The sequence below is a fragment of the Balaenoptera physalus genome, assembly GCF_965194825.1.
Source record: "Balaenoptera physalus genome assembly, chromosome: 2".
Taxonomy (NCBI): domain Eukaryota; kingdom Metazoa; phylum Chordata; class Mammalia; order Artiodactyla; family Balaenopteridae; genus Balaenoptera; species Balaenoptera physalus.
The window spans coordinates 160274937-160298634 of record NC_138883.1 but is presented as its reverse complement, the minus strand read 5'-3'; the positions used below and the strand labels follow the sequence as shown (position 1 = coordinate 160298634).

The 23698-nt window shown below is 43.8% G+C and overlaps 1 protein-coding gene across 5 annotated transcripts in view; it reads right to left on the bottom strand.

The window, feature by feature from the left end:
• The window catches only part of CAMK1D (calcium/calmodulin dependent protein kinase ID), a 413272-nt gene that overhangs the window by 324287 nt on the left and 65287 nt on the right, over positions 1–23698 (bottom strand). The window contains exons 1-2 of one of the 5 annotated variants that reach the window (XM_082449813.1): positions 6585–6641; positions 5819–5889 (exon numbers count right to left, since the gene is read on the bottom strand). The exons of 3 other annotated variants lie outside the window; for them this stretch is intronic. In XM_082449813.1, coding sequence (XP_082305939.1) covers positions 5819–5826 — 8 coding nt within the window. In that variant the 5' untranslated portion in view covers positions 5827–5889; positions 6585–6641. Of the gene's footprint in view, positions 1–5818; positions 5890–6584; positions 11198–23698 lie in introns of those variants that run through there. One more of the 5 variants, XM_082449811.1, reaches the window with a different exon arrangement.

Sequence of the window (23698 nt, the reverse complement as noted above, 5' to 3'; positions counted from 1 at the left end):
TGCAAAATGCAGGACGATGCTCCCTCCTTGCCTTTGGGCTGCCAGACAGACTTCGTCTGTTCTCAAGTCCTACACACGCCCTGGGAAAATCTCTCCTCCTCGACTGGGGACTCCCCCAGCCCAGTCATCCTACACTCAGCTCTCCTCCACATCTGGGAACCAGCCTCATCCCAACAGCTGTCTACAAAGTCTGGCTCCATCTTTGCCATGGTAGCCCACAGCCTGGCTTTTATTCTCCCCAATCATATGTCGCCACTTTAAAATCACTTGAAAAAAACATATTTGAATACAATCAGCAGACCATCCGAATGACACGGATGTACTGTCACTATGTCAGCATCCTGGTTGTGATGCTGGGCTACAGTGTTGTACGATGTTGCCATTGGGGGAAACTGGATAAAGGATACATGAGCTCTCTCTATATATTATTCCTATAATATATTACATATATATTATTCCTGTATTCATGTAAATCGACAATTACCTCAATTAAAATGTCCATTAAAGAAAACCCAAAGAACATATTTTATAAGCTTCATGTGAATAGAGACCAATCAAGAGGTCATCCTACATGACGATCACGATGGTCATACAAACTGAGCCTGGCTGCTGTCCAGGCTTCTGTCATTCAGCAAATACATATGTCATCTCTCTGTGTGCTGGTTACCACGCCAGGTATTATGACATCTGCCTCAGCTGATGTTCTCAGAAAATGAATAGTGATGAGAGAAAAATCACTGAGGAAGGCCTTGTGTGACTGACAATTTCAATTTTTTAACGGGGGTGAAAATATTTAGACACCCATGAAATAACCACACTATTTACGACCGGACATTGCTCCAGTAACAAGTCATCAGCTCCCACAGTTCCAGCTGTCCAGAAAACATGAGGGTGGATTCCCCACCACCAACTCTGACTACTTACTACACGCTTAACCACGGCAGCGTCCTTCATCCTTCTGTTCTTCACCTATTTAGGAGCAAGTTTCTCAAGGGGCTGAGAGAGAGAACCTGGTACTTGGTTTGCTTCAAAATGAGTTCTCAAAGTCCTGTGTACCCAAAAATAAACTCAAAATGGATTAAAGACCTAAATGTAAGGCCAGACACTATCAAACTCTTAGAGGAAAACGTAGGCAGAACACTCTATGACATAAATCACAGCAAGATCCTTTTTGACCCACCTCCTAGAGTAATGGAAATAAAAACAAAAATAAACAAATGGGACCTAATGAAACTTAAAAGCTTTTGCACAGCAAAGGAAACCGTAAACAAGACAAAAAGACAACCCTCAGAATGGGAGAAATTATTTGCAAACGAAGCAACTGACAAAGGATTAATCTCCAAAACATACAAGCAGCTCATGCAGCTCAATATCAAAAAAACAAACAACCCAATCCAAAAATGGGCTGAAGACCTAAATAGACATTTCTCCAAAGAAGATATACAGATTGCCAACAAACACATGAAAGGATGCTCAACATTACTAATCATTAGAGAAATGTAAATCAAAACTACAATGAGGTTGTGGCCATCATCAAAAAATCTACAGTCAAAATGGCCATCATCAAAAAATCTACAGACAATAAATGCTAGAGAGGGTGTAGAGAAAAGGGAACCCTCTTGCACTGTTGGTGGGAATATAAATTGATACAGCCACTATGGAGAACAATATGGAGGTTCCTTCAAAACTAAAAATAGAACTACCATATGACCCAGCAATCCCACTACTGGGCATATACCCTGAGAAAACCATAATTCAAAAAGAGTCTTGTACCACAATGTTCATTGCAGCTCTATTTACAACTGCCAGGACATGGAAGGAACCTAAGTGTCCATCAACAGATGAATGGATAAAGAAGATGCACGTATATACAATGGAATACTACTCAGCCATAAAAAGAAACAAAATTGAGTTATTTGTAGTGAGGTGGGTGGACCTAGAGTCTGTCATATAGAGTGAAGTAAGTCAGAAAGAGAAAAACAAATACTGTATGCTAATGCATATATATGGAATCTAAAAAAAAAAAAAAGGTTCTGATGAACCTAGTGGCAGGACAGGAATAAAGACGAAGATGTAGAGAACAGACCTGAGGACACGGCGGGAGGGGAATGGTAAGCTGGGACGAAGTGAGAGAGTAGCACTGACATATATACACTACCGAATGTAAAATAGATAGCTAGTGGGAAGCAGCTGCATAGCACAGGGAGATCAGCTCCGTGCTCTGTGACCACCTAGAGGGATGGGATAGGGAGGGTGGGAGGGAGGCGCAAGAGGGAGGGGATATGGGGATATATGTATATGTATAGCTGATTCATTTTGTTATACAGCAAAAACTAACACAACATTGTGAAGCAATGATACTCCAATAAAGATGTAAAAAAAAAACCAAACAACAACTATTAGGTATAAAATAAGCTACAATGATATATTGTACAACATGGAGACTATAGTCAGTATTTTATAGTAACTATAAACGGAATATAACCTTTTAAAATTGTGAATCACTATACTGTACACCTGTAATTCATATGATATTACACATCAACTATACTTCAATTTAAAAATAAAAATAATTTCACCTTTAAAAAAAAAAAACCCTGTGTACCTTTTAACCAGAAAGTTCCGGAGATCTTCAACAAACAGGCCATGACAGGCCATGACAACCCTCGTTTAACATGCTGCTTTGTTTGGCAACTCTTATTTGTCCAGACTACATGTAGCTCTCAACTAGTTTAAACAGCCCTTCGGCGCTACCATGGTGACCTTCCTGTAACTCACAAGGACCAAAGGCACAGTCCCAGGAACAGACTCTTCCCAAGGGATGGAGGTTTCAAGGACCGACAATCTTCCTTGGCATATTTATTGCTGCTTGTAACGTATCAAAGTATTTTTAATCCATGATCTCATTTGCTTCTTATGATACGTATCAATACTTTTACTTGATGAAACTGAAACTAACTCTCTCAAATATTTATCAATTCTTGGTTACTCAGGAATTGACAATTCAACATAATTTTAGCCTTTTTCTGGCCTTCTCCTAGCTTTTGGGACATTTTACCCCATTTCTACCAGGGAGCAGGCAATAGTTTAGGAGAGAGAGAATGGGTCTTGAGTCTGGGAGGTGAAGTTACAGCTCAGCTCCATAATTCACGGGTGACCTTGCATTTAGCTTCCCTGAACCTCAGTCTCTTCATCTGTAACATGGGGGTAACATCCACACTGCAGGGCTGAAGGGAGATTCAATGTGACAACCTGAATAGTCTAGATACTGGTTGCTCAAAATGTTACCCCTTGTGTCAAAAGTTGTTTTTTGAAATAAGATTCATTCAACAGAAATAACAACCAACGTGAAATTTTAGGGTTATCAGAGAATTTTAATTATCTGCATGAATTGCTGGGTAATTGAGAATCATCCATAATAAGTTGCTGCCTCAGAAATGCCCAGATGAGCAAGAAGATTTCTTTTTTCTTTTCGTTTATCTGAGTTGGTAAAGAAATGCTGCCCTGTTATCTTATCCTTCAATCAGAGATCCCCCATTAAAGTTCTGCATATAACTAAAATCCACAGAATTCTAAGAACTTTACGGGCGTGTCCTCGTCAGATTTCCACATTATGGCTGTATACACAAATGCAGGGTTTAGGAATGATTATTATTCCCTGCCGATGCCCAGAATGACTGGGAAACAACTGTGTGCTTAGCCTCTGGCTGAAGAGAATTGCATTATGAACTATCTCTAAGTGGACAAATTTCAAAGACTATGAAATATGATGGACTTCCCTGGTGGTGCAGTGGTTAAGAATCCGCCTTCCAATGCAGGGGACACGGGTTCGATCCCTGGTCTGGGAAGATCTCACATGCCACGGAGCAACTAAGCCCATACGCCACAACTGCTAAGCCTGCGCTCTAGAGCCCGCGAGCCACAACTACTGAAGCCCGCACGCCTAGAGCCTGTGCTCCGCAACAAAAGAAGCCACCACAATGAGAAACCTGCGCACCGCAACTAGAGAAAGCCCACGCGCAGCAACGGAGACCCAACGCAGCCAAAAATAAATAAAATTAAAAAAAAAAAAAAAGAAATATGACAAAATGCACTTGGAGTGAATATACTGACCACTCCTTTCTGCCTTGTCTGACATTAGCCATTAACGCTAAACTTCTCAAATTATAGTATGGGTGCCAGGGGCGTGGGTGAAGCCGCAAGATTACAATGACACATCTTCCTGATGCACCAGCGTCCTCAAGGAGAGTCCGTGAACCATCCAGAGATGCCTGAGTTCTTGTGTTCACTACTCTCTGCACTGGAGAGTCCTCGGGGGAAAGGGTGAAGAGCACTTCTGAGGGTGAAGGAAAATGCCAATTTATGGAACACCCATCTGCCAAGGCCTGTGCCAGGTGTCTGCACACCGTCATCTTGATTAATTTCTTATTTAGTCATTCAACAATCACGGGAAGAAGAGGGAAGAACAGCCACTGACGTTTATTACTGTTTTGAGATACATTTTAACCGGGTTTTCAGAACCCAGCTCAGCATTTATATCACATCTTTGAGTCTCAGGCCCTAGGTGAGAAAAAAGCACCAGGAACTTGGTAGTGAAAACACACCAGCGGCAACCGCAGACGTGAGAAAATTGGTTGACATAGATACAGATGTGCTGGAGGGGTATGAATTCTCGTTGTTTACTTAAAAAGGTCAACTTTTGAATATAAACAAATGATCAAATTTACTGACAAACACTCATGAGCACCAATACATGATACATTTATAAATATATATACATACTTCTTTAACTCTTAGAGTTTAATTTCATTCCCTAACCCAGTTAGTCAGGAAATAAGTTTGCTCCCAACACGAATTCCAGCCACTGTTTGCTTGACGGAATGTTGCCAGAGATGCACCTTCTCTAGCATAATGCTCCTTTCTTCTTCCCAGTCCACTCAGAATGGTCCTGTCCACGCTGCTGTTAAGTGCTGCCCTCTGAATTATTCTCATCAACATGAGAAGACCCCCTTACCTTAACTGGTTAAAAATAAAAGCTCCCTGAATCCAATCAGCCCACTGAGCCTGTTTCGTCTGTCCTTGGATTCCTCTCCTTTCTAATAACACATAGGACAAAGAAATCTCGTGAGTGAGCGCCAATGAAATATACAAACGTCAACTCTATTTTTGTTGTCCTTGTTACTACTGTCATTTTACACCCATCGCACCGGGCTGCCTTGAGACGCTCACAAATATGGTCAAATGCTTATCAGCAGTTTAAAAAAAACTCTTAACAGGCCAGAAATACAAACTGAACATTCAGGAAAACATGCCCATAAAAGAATCATGTATTTTTCATGAAATTAACAGAACTGGGGTTTTGGCAAAACCCTAAAACCACTGTGAACACACACACGTCTTCTTTCGTTGACTCACAAAGGAGCTAAGGCCCTTGCTGTGTGCAGAAGATGCAAGAAGTGTTGGATGGGAATATTCAGGGTAAGTGGATAGCAGAGCATAGCGTCTACTGTGCACTTAGGAGACAGAGATGCTCCCAGGAGAACAGTCTTCAGTTTCTGTGACAAGCAACAAACTTCTGGCTCCAAAGATGTTTTGGCAAAACAACACAGTCTCCACCCAGGGCCGCTCATCTGCTATTAGGACCATGTATCGACTACAATCATAGGGGAAGAATGCCTAAAACTAATTGTGAAAGATTCCCACCGCTTTGGGTTACGTTTACGTTAAAGACGTCTCTCGCTAAACTGCTGCCCCGAAGAGCAAAAGGCATTAGAGAATCAGCCCACCTTTGCTGAATTTCCCCATTGCCCTATCTCACCTTTGCATCCTTGTCTTTCTTATTTCCTCTTTGAAAACTGAATTCAGTAGTCACAGATGTAGAAAACAAACCTATAGGTAACCAAGGGGGAAAGGGAGGAGGAGGGATAAATTGGGAAATGGGGATTGACATATCCACACTAGTATATATAGAATAGATACCCAATAAGAACCTACTGTATAGTACAGGGAACTCTACTCAATACTCTGTAATGACCTATATGGGAAAAGAATCTAAAAAAGAGTGGATGTATGTATTATATGTGTAACTGATTCACTTTGCTGTACACCTGAAACTAACACAACATTGTAAATCAACTATACTCCAATAAAAATTAAAACAAACAAACAAAACTTTGTTAAATGAGTGAAACCTCTTCTCCAGGCCAAGGGACTGAAAACCAGAGGAGAAGCCAAATCATACAGATAACATTATCCCCACTACAGCCCCACTGCTGTGAAAACAAACCAGAACGGTCAAATCAACTTTTTATTTATTTCACTAACTTCGGGTCTCCTGCCAACACGGCAGTAGACTGGGGTACAGTGACTGCTCTAATGTGTTTATGTCTCTGTTTGAAACTTAAGTGATACTGATCTTACGGTAAAATGAAATCCTGACTGCTATAGCAAAAGATTAAAAGTGAGAATTGACCCCACTGTATTACCCCATCTGTAAGAATATTGTTCACAAAGGCACCACAAAGACGTAGGGATGTAGATCAGCCATGACCCTCCCTTCTGACCTCCGCACGGACCCCTTTTACCTCCTTCCCTGGACCCCAGCAGTAGCAGGCTTCTCTCCCTCGCTCATCACCTGCTTGTCGTCTGCCTGCTCCTTCAACAACGCCAGCCTTATGAAAGCCTGGACCGTAAGGCGCCTGCTGACAGCGCCTAAAATAGCGCCTGGCACGTCCGACTGGCAGATTGGCTCAACAAGCACTGAATGCACTGACTTAGCTTCTGAGAAATGAAACGGCGCCCATGGCCTCAACTTTTCATGATGCATTCAAACAGCTTCATGCCACCTACTCTTGGTCTGGTTCAGTGTCAAAGGGCAATGCCCAGACAGATTCACTTCCGCTGGTTGGTTGTTTTCTGCATCATTCAAAAAGTCAACACGATATAAAAAGATATGCGCAGGAGCTCTTCCTGTATCTATTCCCAATCGCTCCGTTCCCCTCTGCCTGCTCCAGGTACACATCTGTATTAGTTTCCTGTTTATCCATCCAGCATTTCTCTATGCAAATATTAGCAAATTCACCTACATATGTTCATAACCCAATCTTTCTTACATAAAGGTACCACACTGTCTACACTACTTTCCACCTGTTTCTTGTACTTGGCAATGTACCCGGACATCATCCCACATCAGAATGTAGATCTTCCTCACTCCCTTTTAACAACTGCACAGCATTCTACTGTACACATACACCATCCCTCAACTGCTCCCTGATGACTGATGGACACTGGGTGGCTTCTGATGTTTTGGTGTTACACGCAAAGTTTCAGTGATAACCGTGTACACTTGTCATTTCATTACATGAGCAGGTGTATGTACCGGGAAGATTCCCAGGCCAGGACTGCACATCTTTAATACTGATTCACACTGCCAGATTCCCCTCCTGTAGGTTGTTAAAAAATATTGTTAGGTGGCTATAAAGAGGTGGTGATGCCTTAAATGTATGTGTGCAGCACTGGTCACTAGAATTTTTCCCATTCTTGTCAAGGGGAATGCTAACCTAATTCTTCACTTTGATTAAACCCAGGCTCTTTTAAAATTTAAATCAATGCAGCATCCCCTGATGGTGGTCAGTTCAGTTTTCCTATTCTACTTCTACCCATCAAGTCTCTAGGCTAACAGATTTTCCTTCTAGCAACTTATTAGAGGAAAACAGGCTTTCTAAAAAAGCCTAGTTAATACGGGGGGAATTAAATTTTTATAAGAGTATTCAGGGGTTCTCAATCAGCAGCAAATTTTTTTTTCATCACAATATCCAAAATGACATGGAAAGAAAAACATAAATGAATATTTAAAATCTTTATTCATTCCAATTCAGGGCACTCCCCCCAAAACTAGTTTATATTCTCAGAGATTTTAGTAATTCATGACTCTTTTTCACAGTGAGAACCTAAAATTAGAAAATGATGCCTATTTGCAGAATTAATGAAAAGGTCCTTTTCCCACTCCTTTTAGAGACAGCATGAGGAAACAACGTACTTTCACATGACAATCTCGGCTTTCAGGAAATTGACCCTCTAGCTTAGGATATTTATCATAGTCAATGAGCACAACAGCAATAATCTGCTTTTGTACCACCACGGTTTGCTAAATACAAGTATACTAGACTAAATTCATTCCTTTGTTTGATATACAGTTGACCCTTGAACAACGTGGCAGCTGGGGTACCAGCCCTCCTGGAAGTCGAAAATCCAAGTATAATTTAGAGTGGCTCTTCCATATCCACAGTTCTGCACCCCAAGGATCAACCATTCACAGATCAAACAACTGCAGATGACGTAGTACTGTAGTATTTACTATTGAAAGAAAATCTGCGTATAAGTGGACCCACGTGGTACAAACCCATGTTGTTCAAGGGTCAACTGTACTTTTGTACCATGCCTTCAATATACTTTAAAACCATTTGGCACGGACAATACGATATCCTTTCCTGTGCTAGTGATTGTGAATTTCAATTCCAGGGACAGTTTGTTAACCTTAATCAACAACTCATACTCCATCCACCAAAGACATGCACAAGAGTATTTTTAGCTGCTGTATTCATACTAGCCCCAAACTGGAAACAAACAAATGTCCATCAAGTGTAGAATGTGTACCTAAATTTCATACAACCGAACACTACACAGCAATGGGGAAAAATGAACAATTTATATACGCAACAACATGAATGAATCCCACAAAATGTAAGTATGATTCCATTCATGTGGAATTTAAATCAGGCAAAACTAATTTATGGTGACAGAGGTCAGAATGATGATTACCTTTGGGCAGGGGGACGTTGTTCCAACTGGGAAAAGGGGACCAGGGGCCTTCTAGGGTGATGCAAATGTTCTACATCTTGATCTAGGTGGTCGTTACATGTGTTAAAATTTTTGAGATTTGCAAACTGTATGTAAATTATACCTGAGCTGGTCAGCTAGCATCCTAACCAAGAAGTCCTTACTCAACAAGTGGCAACTAGAAGCACTTCTGCTGTCCACGTTTGAGTAATACTAGATCCTCAGCAATGATTTTTTGTTCTTGACGAAATTCGTGGCTTATTAGCATGATAAGTGTTAAGAATGGGGTAAAAAAAAATTTTAGGGGCTTCCCTGGTGGCGCAGTGGTTGAGAATCTGCCTGCCAATGCAGGGGACATGGGTTCGAGCCCTGGGCTGGGAAGATCCCACATGCCGCGGAGCGACTAGGCCCGTGAGCCACAACTACTGAGCCTGCGCTCTAGAGCCCGTGAGCCACAACTACTGAGCCTGCGCCTGGAGCCTGTGCCCCGCAACAAGAGAGGCCGCGATAGCGAGAGGGCCGCGCACCGCGATGAAGAGTGGCCCCCGCTTGCCACAACTAGAGAAAGCCCTCGCACAGAAACGAAGACCCAACACAGCCAAAAATAAATAAATAAATAAAAATTTTAAAAAAAAATTTTTAGATACTCCCTATCCTGCTTCATACTCTGCTCTCAGTACGTGCTGGAAAAAAGGTATGGTTTCTATACTTTTTGTTAGGGATCAGCAAACATTGCTGATCCAATCCCCTCCCCTCCCCGCTCTACCAGCCACTAGGTCCTCCTTCCTATCACACCAACCTCTTCTCCGCACCTGGATGGCTCATCTCAACCCTCTCCCTTGATGAGGGGACAACTGGCCACTTGGGAAAGGAGGAGGCTCCCAAAACAAGTACTGCCTCAAGTCCCCACATCTTTGCCTCGTTCCCAGGACCCAGGGATGGAAGGTCCGTCAGCCAGAGGAGCTGACTACAGGGACCCCAGGCACGGGCACCCCTTCAGAGAAGCCTGGAACTCCTCTAGGTGATAAATCTTCCAGAAGGCCTTAGCTCTTCATCCCACTTCCTCTCTGCCCCACCCACCAAACACAAACACACACCCACAAAACCATCCTAAAGTCTCTGCCCTCCACATGCAAACAAGTAGTTTCAACAAAAATTCATTCATTCAACAAAAATTCAGAGTTTGGGCAAAATGTTGAAGATAAATTTCTTCAATATGTAAAGATTTACGTATTCCAGGGACTTCCCTGGCCCTCCGGTGGTTAAGACTCCACTGCCAGGGGCACGGGTTCGATCCCTCGTTGGGGAACTAAGATCCCACACGCTGTGCGGCCAAAATAAATAAATAAATAAATGCTCTTTTAAAAAAAAAAGAAAGAAAAAAGACTTATCTATTCTAGGAGTGCCTGTCATAGGAATGACAATATTTACTGAACGATACTCTTATCAGAACTTACCTCTCTCACCCCCTCTAAATCAATTAGTCACTGAGGCTAAGACAGAGGGAAGAACCCAGGAGGCACCCATGATGCTGGGGAACACCCAGCCCCAAGGGGAAGGTCAGGGTGAAGGGGGAGGAGTCACCCCACAGCCCTGATGGCCCTTTCCCAGTAGTGGCCCCTCCCCGCGTCCCAGGCTGGCCCAGAGGAGCAGGAGGGGTGAACGTCCAGCCCCCTCTCCCTCCCTACTCCTGGGAACCTGCTGGAAGCCCACCTACTGCTTCTCTCCCCTAAACCAGCGTGGCCTGAGTCAGAGGTTCAGAATGAGGAAGCCCTTTATTGCCACATACTACAGCCCTCCATTAGCTTTTCTCAGGAATAAAGCTAATATTTTGGTCTCCATCCGTCTGAACCCTCAGCCCGACTTCTCAACTGGTTCAGAGCTCAGGTGGGAAAGGCTGTGTTGTTAATGGGCCCGCACGCTTCACACACGGCCCCCGGGGGCCTGGGGCAGGTGTGGTGGGAAGGCAAAGAAGCCAGGAAGAGGCTTCACCGGGGCCCCTGCATGATGCGGAGAACGCGCCCACCACAGGGGCCTCTGGGCGGGAGCACCTGATATCCACCCACAGGCGGTCGCTGCATGACTTTTTCATTCTTTGTTCTGGAACAATAGGTATTTCCTAGACCCGTAACCTGAGAGACCCAGCATTTAGTCTCCTTGAATAAAACACTAGACTCTCAAATAACAAAATGAAATCAGGGGAGAGGGATAAATTAGGAGTTTGGGATTAACAGATACACACTACTATATATAAAATACATAAACAACAAGGACCCACTGTATAGCACAAGGAATTATATTCAATATCTTGTGATAACCTATAATGGAAAAGAATCTGAAAAAGTATATATATATATATACATATGTGTGTGTGTGTAATATATCACTTTGCTGTACACCTAAAACTAACACAACATTGTAAATCAACTATACTGCAATTAAAAAAAAAAAAAAGAAGAAATCAAAAAGACTCTCAAAGTCCTCAGCTAGCTCTAAATGGCATTATGAACATTTATGGAACATATAAAATGCAAGGTTAAACCCAAACCTGCTGGGTTTAAAATGAATTGACTGCCTCTTTCTCTCTGGCAAGTGTACAATTTTTCTAACCAGTGCCAACGCTCAGTCTGCCCAACCTACAGGTTGACCTACAGGTCAAGGCCAGTGTGAGGCAACCCCAACCTGTCTCAACTGATCCCGTAAACCAAATCATTTCCAAATTTCCATCTCATCCTGCTATAGAGCCACAGTTTATGTCTATAAACTTTGAATCCTCCTGCTGCAAGAACGAGAGATAAACGAACAAAATCAGAGCAGCTCCCTAAAGCTATTAAACATAAAGCAATGCGCCTTAGAGATCATTCAGTTAGTCCTTCTTCCTTGTTCCTTGTATGAAGCAACTGTAGTGACATAAAGTAAATTCAGTATATGACCTGACCACACATGGGGAAACTAAACAGGAACTGGTATTAGAGGATATTAAAAAATTATTAATTGTGTTAGTTGTGATCATGTTATTTTAGTTTTATGGGGAAACTTCCTTCCTTCCTTCCTTCCTTCCTTCCTTCCTTCCTTCCTTCCTTCCTTCCTTCCTTCCTTCCTTCCTTCCTTCCTTCCTTCTTCCCTCCCTCCTTTCCTTCCTTCCTTCCTTCTTTCCTCCCTCCCTCCCTTCCTTCTTTCCTTTCTTCGCAGGACGGGATTAATACTTAATCCATACTAAGTATTATTAGGGGTGGAATGTCAAGATACCTATTTTTGAAGTTGAGAGGTAACTGACATATAACATTGTGTAAATTTACGGTGTACAACATGTTGCTTTATGTTGCTTTGATACACTTACATACTGCAGTACGATTACACTGCAGTGTTAGCTAACACCTCCAGTGCCTCACATAATTACCATTTCTTTCTTGTGGCGAGAACATTTACCATCTAGTCTCTTAGCAACTCTCAAGTACATAGTAGCGTATGTTAGCTATAGTCACCATGCTGTGCATTAGATCCCCAGAACTTATTCATCTTCTAACTGCAAGTCTGTACCCTTTGATCAACATCTCCCCAACTTCCCCACCCCCCAGCCCCTGGTAACCACCTTTCTACTCTCTGCTTCTACAAGTTCAGCTTTTTTAGATTTCACTTATAAGTGATATCATACAGTATTTGTCTTTGTCTATCTGACTTATCTCTAGGTCCATCCATGTTTTTGCAAATGGCAGGATTTCCTTTTTTCTCATGGCTGAATAATACTCCATTTTATCAATACCGTATCTTCTTTATCCATTCATACAGTGATGGACACTTAGCTTGTTTCCATGTCTTGGTTATTGTGATTAATGCTGCAATAAGATATCTTCAATTTACTTTAAAATATTTTAGCATTTTTTACAAATGGAGCAGTTAAATAAGCAAATGAATGAATGAATAGCTGTCTGACCCAAGGGACACACACCTGGTTAGTGGAGGAGCTGAGTAATAGCCAAGCATCCTTTCTCTAATGGTTTACAAGGGACCCTTTACAGTGTTTTATACTCTCAACACCAGAGCAGCCACTCAAGGTGACCGCAGCCTTTCAGAGGCCCATTTGGGCTCCGCCCACTCAGCTTTGGAGGGGCCCTGCACGGTCCAAATCAGTGTGGCAAACTGGGCTTTGATGAAAAGAGTAAGCTGCTAGATTGGACTTCTTCTCAGATCCAAATGACCAAGGCATGGCCAAACAGTCATTGAACACTGGTCTGAGTAGACATCTGTTCCAAGTTTCTACAACCATATCAGTGTACCAAGAAACTAGAATCTCTCATCATGTAATAACACGACCTAACAGAATTAGGGTATATTCATACAGTAATAAACAGGAACTGCTTACTATGTACCAGGGACTATTCTAAGGGTTTGACAAGAACGATCTCAGTTAATCACTGCAACATCCAAAGAGGCTGTTGTCTCCATAATACAGAGGAAGGGACCGGAGCACAGAGAGTTTGAGAAAGTTACCAGGACCAAGGAGCCCTAAGGGACAGCATCACCCTTCAGGATGGCCCTGCCGTACGTTCTCCTTGTGCCATAGTCACAGCCGATGTTTTTCTCTGGGAGAAATGGTCCAGGGATACTTCTCATTGCTGTCCTTAAAAACAGTACAAAAGAATGAAAACAAAAGGTAAAAGAGAAAAAACAGAATCTGCCCCACAGGCCCAAACAAAATGTCCGATGTCAGAAAAATCTTTCACTTTGTTTTTGTCATGAAAAATTCAAACCATTCAAGTGCCCGCCTAACTCTCTTCTCCAAACAAATCTGGACTAGGAAGGCAGGCAGCTCTGTGATTTCCCCTCTAGAGAACCATCTGAAGGCTCCCCACTGGACAGCAGAGACCCAGGCTGCCCACTGAGCCTCTCACCCCGATGTGATGGGCAGCTGTCAGTCACTCCCTTCAAGGGCTCTGAATGAATTTCTGTAGAAAAGTCTGCACACACATGCACAGGAAAAAAAGGAGGATGCAGTCAACCTTCCAATACCTTCTCTAATGCTTCCAGTACTGACAATGACTTTGAATGAACCTTTACAGTTAAATTACATCATTAATGTTGTGTCTTCAAAGCTAAAATGAGATACAAGACTAAAAAAATCAATTTGAAACAACTGATTCTAGAAAAGGTGAGGTGTCTTAGGATGAACTGGGGATACTGCCTGTTGGAATGGTCCCATTCCAGAACCCTTTCTCTCCATTAATCCAACAGGAATAAGTTAAGGGTGTCTGGTGTAATCTTAGAAGAAGTCACAGAATTCTCAAAGGATGTCAAAGTCAAACCAAAATACAGCACATGTAGCATCTGAAAGCATGTAGGGAAGGACAGACTAAAAACCAGATCAACAAGAACCAAGAGTTCTAACTCCAAAGGGTTCAGTAATTATTGGCATGAACGTTTCTGCAAAGGGCCTTGATCACAAAAAGAAAAAGGATTTTTATCTTGGCTACTTTCCCTACTTGAAAAACCTGAGTTTCCTCAAAAATTAGTAGGCTGAACGAGGAAGGTAATAATTAAGGCAAAGAGGCCATATTTCCTATCTGCCATGGAAATGAACAGTGGTATCTACAAATAACAAGAGCTTCTCACACGGAACAGCTTCCTTTCACTAGCTGGGAACTTCTCGTTCCTTCCCCAAATTTATCATTGTTAAAATTAGTATTTGACATTCACCAAATGCCAACAGCAGGCCTCTATCTGCTATTATGACTACATCATTTGTTCACCTCTGAGCTGACTTCCAAAGCATTGTTAACTTCGGCCCAGAAAACAACAGTCAGGCAAGAAGATAAGGAAGGCAATTTGAAGTTATACTAACAATAAAAATAAATTAGTGATATAATTTTCAGCCGTTGTCAAGGGCATGCTTTATGGTTTTTACATTAAAAAGACTGGGAACTCTTTTTCTTTTTTTTTTTCTTTTTATGACTTCAGACAGTGCAGATGTGACGGCTACAATGGCTAAAGGCAAGTCAGGAAAAGACCTTGGGATAGTCTCCTGTCTAAAAATGTGTGTTGACATTACTAAGCAATGAAACTTTGAAAACCCAAAGGCAAGTCTGTCTATTCTGCAGCCCCGTCGTGTCTTCCCTTTTCTCACCCATATTTTGGTGCTAAGTATCTCACAGTTGGGAATGGCAAGGCCAACATGGAAGCCAGCCAAATAACAAGAGACAGAAAGCCTAGGCCTGTCTTTCACCCCAAAGAAGCCATGACAAAAATGGCAGAACCAAAACTAATTCTAACTAAACGCTAGCCATGCAGTATTTAAACCAGTTCCAAGGTGGTTTCATTTCAGAACTCTCACATTAACTCAACTAGCATATTCTCTTCCTCAAAGTCGAAGAGACCAGGGAAACGGAGATTTCCACGGTCCTTCTCATGCCTGACTATATAAGCACAACCCATGGTTCATGCCTCCAGGAAGGCAATTACAATATTATGTTGTAACCACTAATTTCTATGCTTGTCTGTCCCTTCCCCTCCATGACAGGGCCCTCAAAATGCCAGCGACACCATGTAACCATCTGTTTGTTTGACAGCAGCGCCTGGCTCAGACTGGACATCCGTCATCTCTGTTCCATAAATACTGAATAAATCTTTATAAACACAGAATCTCTGAGAAGACTTTCTGCTCAAAAATATCCTTCCAACTCAAGCCAAAATTTCACTATTAAAGGTTAATTTCTTTGGCTCTGTCTTCCAGAGTTTTTAAAGTAGATCTCTCTGAAGGTTGTCACTGTTTTCTCATCTGCTGTGAGCTAATATATAAAGGGAATAAAAGAAAATGACTCAAAGGGAAAGATTAAAGAGGAAAGAAACAGTGAGGAAGGGGTGGTGGAAAGAGTGAAGGAAATGAGAAGAAAAGATAAGGTGGGAAGAAGGCAAAGACACACCCGCCTTCTTCAGTTCTGTCTGGAATCCACCATCACAGCCTCCTTTCCTGGAGGAACTGTGGACATTCCTGGGTGTATTCACTCCTATTGTGCCTCTTCTTACAAATGAAACGGAGGAAGCGGGTTTTCACGGTCCCCAAAATGCTCAACAGCGGTTGCAAGTTTCTTTTTGATTTTTTTCTCCTTTTAGAAAAGAAAGCAAAACAAAAGGAGAGAAGAACACTCCACACACCACCTTTCACGACCTCAAAAAGCAACATCATTAGACTTTGGACGTGAAAACTCAGCCTGCAGGTCAATGTTCAAGGTTTGGGGTGACAACTAAAAACAGTGACCAGGAAAGGAAGGGCTTTGCAGATCCAACTGAAATAAAACATTAGGAGAATGAAGTTCCGCTTCTGTATAACGTTTACAAGAAATCAAAGTTCCAAGAAAAGCAAATTACTAGGAAAGACTACTTTAATAACTCCTTGAGCATATGGTTTAAATTTTATGGAGTTTTCGGTCCATTCTAATTCATTAATAAGACCTGGAGAATTATTACCGCTGTGTTTTTATGCCGTCAAAGAGATCCTCTTTTATAACTTTAAATGCAAATTGCAAATTTACATTTTTTCACCTTTCTGTGCAAGAAAATTCAATTTATACAACTTCCAATCCATTCTATGTTCTAGAGATTTTACTGAATCTGACTATTAGCAAGTGCTTCTCGGGTTATTTGAGGGTTTTAGTTTCCATCTTTGAGTACAGCGTAGAATAAAGAAAAGTAAGCTTAGATGAGAGAGGGGGAAAAAAAGAGTCTGCCATTTGTCACATCAAATTAAACAAACCAAAACAAACAAACAAACAAAATGTATATCTGTATATCCTAAAGGACTAAAATACAACAAGAGTGGCAGGAGGGAAAAAGGGGGAACAGCTCTACTCTTTCGTAATTACTACATATTTTAAAAGAGACTTTTATGAGGAGTTAGTTACAAGGGATAAACAAACCCCAGGCCAGGGAAGCCCCATCTCTGCCTTTCATCAGATTTAAAGAGAAGTTCCTGCTATAAAGTAAGACACGTCAGGCCACTAAATTCTTCTCCATTTTGTTTAGACAAACAAAATCTCCTCAGCCTGCCTGGTATCAAAGACACAGCAGGAGAAACGAAGGAACTGCAGGCCCCTCTCAGGACTCGGGGACTGTCAGGTTCAAGTGCAAACCACTCAGAACACAGCTCTGCAGCTTGTTCATGCAACAGATGTTGACACCGACGATGCTAACAGAAGGAGGGAGGATGAACAGTAAGAGGAAAACTCCACAGCTGTCATCACGGCCGAACCCTCACATGCAGGCAAACAATAAGATGCACATTTCAGGCGTATCAATTTCATCTCCGTAGCGCACTGAATGGTGATAAAGCTTCCAGCAGATATAAAGGGATGTGCATTCACAAAATAATTGTAAAAACATGTGGCTCTTGCTGTCTGGCCTTCAGTGAATAAATGCACCCACATACGAGCACTTTCAATCCATGTGAAACCACAGCAAACAACCGTTCTGGCCTCTGAGAGGCGCGCAGCCTTTTTACCCACAGAAAGCACCTGTCATATAACTTCAAAAATGAGTTGCAGAAGAGAAAAATAATTTTAGCCTGTGGGATACAGAACAATAAATAGTCCTCTGACAGCCAGGCACTGGGCTTGGGATAACAGCTCCTGGGAGATGTAGACAAGGGTGCCTGACATCTGTTCTACCCAGACGACGGTCTCCCACCCATGAGGGGTGCATGACTCCGTTTTAACAGCTGGGAGGGGAAGACGGGAAAGATGCCTGCACCAGAAGGCTGAGGTCTTGGGAAAATTCCATGGAAAACCAAAATCTGATGCAAGTATTATGTCTTTCTAAAAAAAAATGAAAGTAACATAGTGCTGTTTGAGCATACGGTTTATACTCGGTGTCCAAAGGCAAGTCTCTTTATTTTTTGTTGTCTAACTGAAGTCAAAACTACTAACTGTGTGGTAGACTGGGGCAAGGCAGGAAGGAAAGAGGCAGGCTTCCTCTACGCTACGGAGAACAAACCCATCACGTCTCTACCACGATGCCTCAAACTTCAGAAGTTATGGCGAGAATTTTAAATCTCAAGGTTAGTGATCCCTAGCCCGACTCCAAAAATGTAGACCCACTACCCCTGGTAAGAGGTCAGCAGTCGTGGACAAATTTCATTACAATATGTAAGTCCCAGACCAGTGAAATGAATAGAAAGGGGGTCCCAGCAAACAGGAAGGTGACAAGGCAAAGATGTGCCCAGGGAGCCCTACTGATAGAATAGCCTGGGCTTAGAAACAGGGTTTTCTTAGAAGCTGAACATGCCATTTAAGAAAGGAACTGAATTAATGTCCTGGGGGAGTTAAGCCTTTTCATCCTTCCAATTCAGAGAGGACAGTAGCCAAATATATAATTCCATCAGGGCAGAGGACAAACGAGGCCGTTACCTGATGTGAAGCAAAGGACCAGGGTTGGAGAAAAGAGGTCAAGAGCTGCTCAGAATGAGGATTCTTCTCCAAGGCAGGTCTGAGATCAGGGGCCCAAGGTGAAGAGGATGAGGACCAATGCCCAAGGTGCAGGGGAATGACTTCAGCTGCCGGAACCACTCTATAAGCCTGGCTTGGAGCGGGGTATGCAGGAAGTGATCACAGCAGGCCTGACTTCTGTCCTTGGAAGGGGCTGCTTCCAAGGTTGGCCCTTGACTGGCACCTGAGAACTTGGATTTGCAAAGGGTTCCCACCATGCAAACTGCAGAGACTGGCTCCCTGTCCGACACTGTTCACGTATCAGTGTGGTTCAGGTCTGAGTAGGACAAAAAGGTGAGGTAAGGGAGAATTTGCTCTCCACCTGACTACTAAGCTGGGACATTGGTGTTGGATGTCCCTGCCCTCAGACTGGGACTGACACCATCGGCTCTCCTGCTTCTCAGGCCTTCGGACTTGGACTGGAATTATACCACCACCTCTCCCGGGCCTCCAGCTGCTGACTGCAAATCATGGGACTTCTCAGCCTCCATAGTGACATGAGCCAATTCCTTATGATAAATTACCTATCTATCTAACTGTCTATCCACCTATCTATCTATCTATCTATCTATCTATCTATCTATCTATCTATCTATCTCCTTTTGGTTCTGTTTCTCTGCTGAACCCTGAATAATACAGGAATATTATTTAATAGGTTTGAGGCTATTGCAAGGAATTTTTTAACTTTTCAGTTATGGATGGAGATTTGCTAATTTACGTCCTTAAATTTTTGGAATCATTAAGCAATAACCTGTTAGGTGCTATTATCCCTAAAGCCACCGGTTAATTCAGGGCTAGTAATGAAGGTTCACAAGTAGTGGAAGAACAGCCTGGAATATAAAAGCCAGGACCCCAGCCTACTTCACAGCTTTGACTGGACCCAGCCCTGCTCCAGCCCCTGATAACTACAGCAGTGGATAGCTATGGGGCACCCATCATCTGGACTCAGTGCCAGGCCTTTCACACACATTATCACAAAACCTCAAACCCTGAAGGACTCTCCCATTTTACAGATGGGATTCAGAAAGGCAGAGCAATCTGTCAGAAGTCACAAGTCAAGGTGTGTCTGGTTCCAAACCCCACACACTCTATATCATCACTCTGTGGCCAACTACAATTTGAGAAACACTCCAACAGACTGGGTTTTGTTCAGAAGAAAAAAAACTTTAGGGCTGATTATTCAAGGTAAGACAACTACAGAAAAGCAAGAGAGCTTTTCCCTGTTGGCATATACAAAAATACTCAGTATCACCCTAGGCCTTTGGAAGTACTGAGCGCACCCTGAGAAGAACATACCCAGCCCAGGTGATACTCCAAAGACTTAAGGAAAAGTCGTTGAAATTCAGGGCAGCAGCTGCCTCTATGGTAGGCGACCACATAAGTGTCTCATTCCACTCGAGCTGAGGATAAAATTGTACTACGCCTATGAAGGCTTCCACGATGGGTGAAAGGTTTATGTTGAACATCTGCTTTCCTTCTGGGAGTCTGGAATTTGGGCACAGCCAGGCAGAGGTGCCTACATGATCAGCCCCAGTAAAAACCCAAGCTGCTGGGTTTTAACCTATCTTCTCCAGTAGACACCATCTCACACACAGGGTCACAACTTATTGCTGGGGAATTAAGCTCATCCTGTGTGGCTCCACAGGGAAAGGACCCTTGGAAGCTCACGCCTGGTCTCCCTGGACTTCGCCCCATGTGCCTTTTCCTTTTGCTGATTTTGCTCTGTATCCTCTCACTGTAATAAATCACAGCCACGAGTAAGACTATCCGCTGAGTCCTGTGAGTTCTCCTAGCAAATCACCAAACCGTGGTGGTCCTGGGGACCCTAACCCAGGGGGCTTCATCCCTATCTTGTGAGTGACCAACTAAGCCGTGGTACCACAGATGCTCAAGATCCAACCCTTTGCCGTGTAGACCAGGAACGCACGTCTCCCATCCCATTGCACCAAGGAGGGATGATACTTCAAACTCAGAGGCACTCACAGATCCGCCCAGACTTGGACAGCAGGAAGCGTGGCATCCTGAAATGCTTGCCTAACGGACAGGTAGTCCTCCCATTGACACTGGGACTCTAAACACAACCTTCACCAGGTGAGGCCTGACCGCTGGTAGCACCCGGATGAAACGGAGCTGAGAGTCGGCCAGGAGCAGGGCCGCAAACGTGTATCTGTGCTGCAGGTTCATCACTCTGAGTGTTAGTCAGGGTTCTGCAGAGAAACAGAACCAGTAAGAGATACAGAGAGATACAGGAGGAGATTTATTATAGGAATTGTCACGCAGTCATGGAAGCTGAGAAGCCCCCCAGTCGGCTGTCTGCCAGCAGAAGAACCAGGAAAGCCAGAGGTGCGATTCAGTCTGAGTTCAAAGGCCCGAGAACCAGGGAAGCCAATGCGTGAAGCCCCAGAGTCTGAAGGCCCAGGAACCAGGAGCTCCAATGTCCCAGAGCAGGCGGAGATGGACATCCAGCTCAAGAGCCTTAGGGAAGGCTCTCTGTTATGCAGTGTACTGATTCAAATGCTAATCTCCTCCGGAAACACCCTCACAGACACACCCAGAAATAATGTTTCACCAGCTATCTGGGCATCCCTTAGCCCAGCCAAAACGTATTACTGCAAAAAACGCTCTGAATCCATGGCTTTGTTTTTCCTTCTTTTTGGTGGTTTTTATTCCGTGAATATACAACAAGTGCCCGCTTCTTGGAGAACCACATGTAAGGCATTTTGGGGAGACACTAACAATAAGGTCCTGTTCCCCTTCAAAGCACGTGAACCCTGAACAAGTGTTCCAAAATTCCATGAGTTGGAACTCCCAGATTCTGCTTCCCTTGGCCCAATTTCATCCTTCTTTTGTTGACAATCATCAAGGAAAATTGAGGAAAAGAACTGTAAGAAAACCTAGACTATTATGTTTGAAAAAGCAAATATAAAAAATATCAAACCCTTCAATCTGAGAAAGGGGCAAAAAAACAAAAAAGAATACCATGCAACCTGGAACAGGAAATGAGGGCAGAAAGAAGAATACCAATCGTTGGTAATCAAATCCTGTGGTCTGCAGAAGGGCACTGTGTAGTGAGGAGAATAAGCAGCAAATCTCCAGGAAAGTGTGAGGCATCGAAGTAGCTGAGGCTAGGAAAGGTATTCGGCTGGGAGACCAGGGGATCTCCACGCCCCTCTCATCTCTAAGAGGAGAACAGCACAAAGAGGGTAATTCTGAGGCTGGTTGAGATGAAACCTCACGAGCACCGGGTGTGTGGTCTGTGGGTTTCTCCCTGGTGATATGATGTCGTCTGTGCCCCACCCATTCCCCGCCCCCTCCCCAATGCCCAGAATGCATCTGGGCACAGTCAGTGGTTCTTTTCAGTTATCCAGTGAGAGTTCAGGGATTGTTCAGTGGCTACGTAGCATCTGCATTTACTTTAATTGAGTGGGCTTCGCATAAGACTCTCTCCAAGGGTCTCCCCTGCTGTGCAGGCTCTCCCAACTACTAACGTATCTCCATCCTGGGAGCAGATGGCTGGAATCTGGGCTTCCATGGCTGCCAAGCATGACCTCTCCCCCAGTGACAGCAGAGCACAGGTGACAAGGAAGCCATGAGGCTGGACGACAGGGAGTCTTCAGAGAGCGAGCAATCCCAACATCTCCAGCAGCACAGGGAAGTGCTGACACCTGACACCATCCATCCGTCCATCCATCCGTTCATTCATTCATTCATTCCCACTTTGGAGGGAAAGTAAAAGACTTCAAACCTGGCCCCAGCCCCCCAGTCGGACCTGCCAGAGACCCAAGAACATTGAGACAGCAGACGAATGAACCCTGGAATCACCCACAGCAATGCCTGCAAACGACCGTGGGCTGATGGAAAAGGCTTCAGAGTCACAGCCTCACACGGTTGGGAAAACTCTAGAGCTGTCTCCCGCCACCAACAGGGGCAAGTTCCAGTCGGTCTCTGTGGGCCCAACAGCTCCCCACAGCCCACTGTCACCAAAGGGGAAGAAGTGCCCCCGGTCGCTGGGAGCAGCATTACCCCCTGTCTCCAAAGAGCCTGCAGAATCTGGAAACCAGCCTTCCTCAGATTCACCCCAAATCCTTCTTCCTAACGCAGAATGCCAGACCCAAAGGGTCCCCGCAGCCAGCTCTGCTCAAGGAGATGTGCTGAGCCTTCTCGGTTGTCTTTTCCCAGGTGTGACCTGACTCTCCAGACCCCAACTCGTGGCTGAAAAGAAAGTCACAGTTGGGGGTCATACAATGTCAGGAAAAAACAGTGGAGAGCTGCAAGAGGCTGCAGAGAACGTCTCCAAGTCCTCACTGAAGGCGAGGGAGTCGTAAATCTTTTTTTTATTTATTTATTTTTATTGAAGTATAGTTGATTTACAATGTTGTGCCAGTCTCTGCTGTACTAAATCCTAAAATGTAATATAGAAAAGATGGATAATAGCCATCAGTCCTACCTTTCCTAAGCAATCCCTTCGGGGAAGCAGAAATTTAGGCGAAAAGTGTGGTCATGCAGGCAAGACGAGAGGCCTGCAAAGCAGGGACATTTCCCCACGTCCCTGCCCTAGCGGGAGAGAGACACATGTTCCACCCATCAGTCAGGCTGGCTCTCTGAAGAGTTACACCGGCTTTTCTTGAGTATTGGTGAATCTTTTAAGCAAATTATTCCTTGTGGAGATGGGGACCATTTATCACCTCTTGGTGGTGTGTGATTAACCGGTTCCCTTGGGGGTGTCTGAGGATTGGTCCTGCACCCCACTCAGTACCTGGGTCCCAGGTCTCTACATTATCTCCTTTCATCCCAGTGACTGAAGGATCCCAGCCTCGGAGTCACTCGGACAGGACTGCAAGTCCAGCTCCCTCCCATTCGGTAAGGAACCAGCTAAGAGCTGATCCCGGTGTCCACTTCTGCCCTCAAAAGCCAGGGATGACACACAGTTGTGAAAAACAGCTCGGGGGCTCCAAGCAGCATACTGTAGAGGTGATGCGTGTTTGATTAACTTTCCCACAAAACTCCCTTTACCATTTTGGTTTATTGTTTTCATTTGTTCTTCCTTTCTCTACTACAGTAAGAAGACACCGAGACCAAGGTGGAGGGAATACCCATTTCGGCAAATAAGAAAATGAGGCCAAGCTCCTGATTTGTTATGCAAAAGCCCCTAAAATCATTTAAAAATATGAATCACACTGAGACACAAAATCTCCAAGACTGCCAAGCTCCAGAAGGAAGCAAGAGAGAAATCCAACACTCAAGACACGTGGGTTCCGGCTCCAGCTCTGCCCCTGGGAAGGCCTGTGGTAGTTACAGCCTGAGCAGCTCTTGGACCACCGTTTCTTCATCTGCAAAGCCGGCAACATCTTGCCTCATTTCCAGACTACCGCGCTTGGCCCGCAAGT